The sequence below is a fragment of the Rhinoderma darwinii genome, chromosome 3, assembly GCF_050947455.1.
Source record: "Rhinoderma darwinii isolate aRhiDar2 chromosome 3, aRhiDar2.hap1, whole genome shotgun sequence".
Lineage (NCBI taxonomy): Eukaryota > Metazoa > Chordata > Amphibia > Anura > Rhinodermatidae > Rhinoderma > Rhinoderma darwinii.
In genome coordinates this window covers 251,840,934-251,846,933 of record NC_134689.1, presented here as the reverse complement: position 1 = coordinate 251,846,933, position 6,000 = coordinate 251,840,934, and the positions used below count along the sequence as shown (strand labels likewise).

General features: G+C 43.0%; 1 protein-coding gene across 1 annotated transcript in view; it reads left to right on the top strand.

The window, feature by feature from the left end:
* Positions 1–2,119: 2,119 nt before the first annotated feature.
* Positions 2,120–6,000, top strand: part of HCN4 (hyperpolarization activated cyclic nucleotide gated potassium channel 4) — a 200,975-nt gene continuing 197,094 nt past the window's right edge. Inside the window, exon 1 of the mRNA XM_075857742.1 lies at positions 2,120–3,319. Coding sequence (XP_075713857.1) covers positions 2,646–3,319 — 674 coding nt within the window. The 5' untranslated portion in view covers positions 2,120–2,645. The remainder of the gene's footprint in view (positions 3,320–6,000) is intronic.

The window sequence follows — 6,000 nt, the reverse complement described above, 5'->3', positions numbered from 1 at the left end:
GTAGGATGAGAAGAAGAGAGGAGCCTGGAGACTTCTTTTTCTGTTATTTGGTCAAATGCTGAAAGTGAAGAAGAGGGAGTGCAGGAGGGAAGGGGATCAATGTTACTAGGGGCTGGGAGATAATATCATGCCGGATGTTGTCAATTTTAACTTTAAAATAAGTGGCCAGGTCTTAAGGACAGAGATCTGTGATTGGCGTCTGCATTTTAGGACTAAGGAGGGAGTGAAAAGTATCAAAGAGGCATTTTGGATTATTAGATAGTGTGGTGATGAGAGAAGTGAAATAGACTTGTTTGGCACGGTGAAGGGCAAAGTTGTACGTTTTGAGTATCTCCACAGTTGTTCGGCACATCTCAAGCACCGCTGAAGAAAGCGGGATTGAGGCGTGTGCGAGGGTTGTCGTCATCTTTGTCGGGTGGTTCGGAGTGTGGGGGGGGGGGGCTGATTCATCCAATGCATTTTTGAGTGTTATTGTAAAGTTTGGCAGCCAGATTGGGACAGGAGAGGGAAGATATAGGGGACAATGACGACTGTAGACTGTCTATGAGTTGCTGAGTGTTAATGGCATGCAGATTTCTGTATGTCTGACACGTAGGCATGACCTGAGGAGGAAGAGAATATTTGATCGTAAAGGAGAGAAGGTTGTGTTCAGAGAGCGGGAGAGGAGAGTTAATAAAGTCAGAAACTGAGCAGAGACGGAAGAAGACCAGGTCAAGTGAATGCCCGTCTTCATGTGTAGGAGAGTTAGTAAAGTTGTGACAGACCTAGGGAGGAGGTTAAAGATAGAAACTAGGAGGCAGATGGGGACATTGGGTTATCAATGGGGATGTTGAAGTCACCCATGATCAAAGTTGGTGTTTCAGAGGATAGAAATTTTGTAAGCCAGGCAGCAAAATGATCCAGGAATTGGCAGGGTGAGCCCGGGGGGCACTAGACAACTGCCACTTGGAGGGAAAAAGGGTGAAAAAGTCTGAGGGTGTGGACTTCAAAAGAGGGAAATGTGAGCGAGGGTACCGGGGGAATAACCTGAAAAGTGCAGTGTGGGGAAAGAAGTATACCGACTCCTCCTCCCTGCCTGTTCTCAGGTCTGGGGGCATGAGAGAAATGGAGACCACCATAAGATAGAACAGCAGGGGAAGCAGTGTCCGACAGGTGTAGCCATGTTTCCGTAAGAGCCAGAACGTTGAGAGAGTTAAAAAAGAATAAGTCTTGAATAAAGGTGAGTTTGTTGCACACCGAGAATTCCAGAGAGCACAGTTAAAAGAGACAGGAGAAGACATACAAGGAATGGTAAGAAGATTTGCAGGGTTTCTATGTGTGGCAGGTAAGTGGTTGAGCTTGGCGGAAGAAAAGGGAGGACCAGGGTTGGAAGAGATGTCCCCTGCAGCTAGTAGCAGGAGAATGTAGAGAGACAGGAGATGGTTCTGTGATTTATGAGAGCGACCTTTGTGTTGAGCAGTGGGATGAGATGGGTTAAGGTGACTGAGGAAAGTGAATAGTGCATGGGAGCTGTACATGGGCGAGGGAAGGAGAGAGGGACTTATGTGGACTGTTTTTCCCCAAGGTCTAAATGGACGGTAGGATTGTAAACCAAGAACAGCTATAATGATGAGTGCAGTAGTGGACATGTGTGTTTGTATTTTGTTTGTAAACAGGTAAAATAGTGACTCTAATAATTAGAATGTTTGCTAGTTTGTTTGCTTAGTCCACACAGCTTACCTGTCACTTACCCTGTCCAACTGCCATGTATAACTGCCAGGACACTTTGACAATATGACACTTACACAGAGATGACTTCTGCCATCGTGCCCCCCTGCACGAGACATCTGGTACAATCCATGGTGTGCAGGAAAGTATGAGACTGACACTTTTTCTGCTTACTCACATAAACATTTTTAGTAAGCCATCTGTTTATTGATGCACATTGCCATGTTGTGCCAATTTGCTCTGAAGTGCTCATATACACCAAACTTTGCCATCTCATACTCTAGGCTCGTACTTAGATCAGTGTGAACATTTGACCTCTCACTTGCTATGGAAGGGGTCACAGCACCCTGCCTTGAAGGTGTTAAACCCTGGACATAGGGCTGAAGGAGATCTACCTTGTGTGCAGTCAATGCTTCTATGGCAACACAATAGATCAGATAGCTTCATGAATATTGCCAGTAGCAGGGCTACGTGAAGAATAAGCGATCAGTCTGATGTCAGCAGCCTCTGATGCTGCAGCTTCTCTCAGTCTGCTTAGTATGGGCAGCAGCCAGAGTCAAGGAGACAGGGAGGGAGGAAACGAGGGAGGGAATTCTCTTTTTCTATTTATTATGATTTGTTCCTTTTGTTCTTCTGGGCAGCCCTAGTCCAGTCCCTCCCCTGGCCGGCTGCTGACTGAACTGTTCTGCCCGTCTGTTGCATTTCATACCTTCCTGCAAAGTCCTCATCATCTCACTGTTTGGCATCTGAGCAGAGACAGGCAAACATGGACCACAGGCTCCTCCTGGCACCTCCAGCACTCTCAGGATGCCACGATTACTGCTGATGTACAGACCAACTTGTCAATGTGTGCCTGCAGGAACCAGAGGTGCTGACATGTCCCCCATAGTGGCAAATAGGGGCTGATTCCAGAGAAGCCTTCGGTATCCTGGCAGACAATGGACAGACTGATCCCCTCTATGAGGAAGCGTCTGTACAGTCTCCCGCAGCACATTGGATCCAAAACATCTATAATGGATGAAGAAGAAGGTGAAGAGAGGAACACCTGGAGAAAAAGCATTAAGCTCAAGCCATTGCAGTCACCCTCAGCACTTAAGGTCCTTGACCCTCGACCTGGAGCAAAGGAAGCTCATCTAGTTATGGAAACTGAAGTAGGCAAATCCCAAAGAGCCAATAGCAATGGAGAGTGCAGGAGATTTACAGGTAGTCTCTCCTCCATTGCCAGCTGTGGCCGACACCATGATTCAGACCCCGGTGAAGGATGCAGGCTTATCTCAGAGGGGGACTGGAGCCCGACTGATAACAAGTCCCCTACCATGGATGCATCAGGAGAATCAGATGCAGGCCCTTCCCAAGCAGCTCATCCAGGGTCCCAACCTGGGACCAGTGAGCAGCAAAGCAGGACTGTAAAGGTGGAGGGTAGAGAACAGACTTTACCTGGAGGGGACGACGAGCAGAGTACTTTCATGCACAGACAGTTTGGGATGCTTTTGCAGCCTGGGGTGAACAAATTTTCCTTGCGGATGTTTGGCAGTCAGAAGGCGGTAGAAAGGGAGCAGGATCGAGTAAAGTCTGCAGGATTTTGGATTATTCACCCCTATAGCGACTTCAGGTAATACAATGAAGCAGCCACACTCCATCCGGTCTAAGAAGTGTAATCGGTCTGGTAATATTATTACACCTCTTGGCCTAGACATCCATCAGTCACTTTTCTGGCATACATAGAGGATATAGGAATGATCCTTCTTTTCATATAGGGTTTTACTACATGATGGAGAAATAAAGCCTTGTGTTCCACCTATGAAATTGGTGATCATGAGCTTTGTCTCATTGCTTTCTCACTGTAACCTTGAAGGAGTCACTCTTCTCAAACCAAATGAGCTCCATTGTAAGCTCCCAGCCTGAGTGAACCTCTTCTTGACTATGATGATATGCACCATGGGAAACTGTGGATTGAAGGTACAGACATAACAATGTACTTTACTGTATTAATTCCTACAGATGTCAAATCATTCTAGAGGCTGGGCCTAGTATGGTGAGAAGACAGTCTGTAAGCGACAAATCTCCACACAACTACATGAAGTATGATGATCAGTGTTTATATTCACTGTACATTCTTCCAGCTCCTCATAAAAACTCCTCTTCAAATAGATCTCGTACATCCACACCAGGGATTGAGGCTAGATAGGGGAAATATCGATTAACATTCCCTGTTCTCACAATTAACAAAGTACTGTGGAAAATTAAGGGTATAGTTCTTAAGTAAAATTCACAACATTCTCCTAGTAAATAGAAAAATACTTTATTTACAGTTTTACCATTGACTTTTTATTGAACTTCAATACCTTAGAAGATTGCTGTTTTGAGTCCTTTTATGTAGATACCAGATGCCATAAGTAATTCATGTACCACCTGTCAAATAGGAGGGTAACAATATAAAATCTAGATGCCGGTAGTGTAACTTTTATGAATTGAACAGTTGTAAGCCCCGAAGCTTTAAGTAACAGTGTAGCAGACAATTCTTTTCATCATGTGGTCTTTAATTGTAAACCCCAGTAGTGATGGGCACAGCTAATACATTAGGATGCGAGCACACAGACATTTCTACTTGTGGCTCTTGACATGTTACATCCTGTTCTAAATAGCTGATCAAACAGAACTTTATAAAGGGATCATTGATCCCTAAGATGGGTATTCATATGGAGACAGATCAAAACATGGTTACCTACTTAAGTAACTTAGATGAATTGTGCAATATTTTTTATGTCTATTCTGATTTAACTCCTTCCCGCAGCTGCCGTTCTTCATTTTTGCTTTTTCCTACCCACATTCCTTAACTTTTTTATTTTTTTCTTCGACATAGCCCACAGGGCTTGTTTTTTGCAGGGCGAAATGTAGTTTTTAATGGCACTATTTATTGTACCATATAATGTACTGGAAAAAAATATTTGCGGGTTAGAATGGCTAAAAACAACAATTCCTCTATTGTTTGTTTTGGTTTTGCTTTTATGGCGTTGACTATGTGGTTAAAACGACATATTTACTTTTATTCTACAGGTGGATACGATTACGGCCACACAACATTTATATATTGCAGGTTTTTTGTTTTACCACTTTGTCAAAATAAAAACAATTTGTTAAAAAAAAAATTGTTTTGTGTCGCCATATTCTGAGACCCCAAACTTTTTTGTTTTTTGTTGATAGAGCAGTGTAAGGGCTTGTGTTTTTGTGTGGCAAGCTATAGTTTTTAACTGTACCATTTTAGGTGCATACAACACTTTTTATTCCATTTTGTGTGTGGACATGAGTTGATTTAAAAAAAAACAGCATTTTTTTAATTTATTTTTTATGGCGTTCACCATTTGGGATAAATAATGTTATATTGTGATTTTAATATATATTTTTCTTCTATATTAGTAAAAATTAATCTAATTTTCACAGTTTCTTTGTTCCACTTGGAGACTTCAACAAGCTATCAACAGTTTAAATGCTGCGGCCGCTATCGACCACACTATCTAAGTGGTAAAAGGGCCAGCAGCCACTGGATATTGCGCTGGGTCAGCCCAGCAAGTTATAACAGTTTTCCTTGTTTCGTTAACATACACCTTTGATGAGCAAATAATGCACATTAGGCAAAGGTCTCAACAAGATGCTTTACAGGGTCAATTTCGTAAGAACATCCACAATTTAACCCTCAAACAAAGTTTGGGGGGGCTGTACTCTGTGGCCGTTTACGGGCTAAACTGGGCAACTGGGTGGTGTATTGTGAGTGAAGACCTGTCTATGGCTCTTGATGTAGCTGATTAGCCAAAAACTTGACAGATTGTTTTTTTTTAAGGGTATGTTCACTGTGGTAAATATACGGTACATCTGGACACAGTTGTTTCTGCAGCATCTGCATGGGAATTTTACAAACTCCATTAAGATGTATGGAACGCATATCTGACTCAGATATGGGAAAGCGCTGGTGCAGACATTAGTCAGATACATAGAACCCCATTAACAAGATGGAGGCCAAAAGAGTGACCATTTGGCCTCCATCGGCTGGTACACGTCGGTATACTATTTTTCTGCTGTTTGGAATAGGCGAACAGATTGTGCTATTCAATACAGAGGCATCCAGTAAAACAAATAATATGCAACGTGGTATACATTTTTGTTTTGTTTTTTACATGGGAGCATATAGATGACGGATGCTACTGTATGCCCATAGGCATACAGTAGTACCTGCCGGAGGTATATATTGGAGAATCTTCCCGATGCATACCTCCAGCGGACACTGAAAAGTGAAAA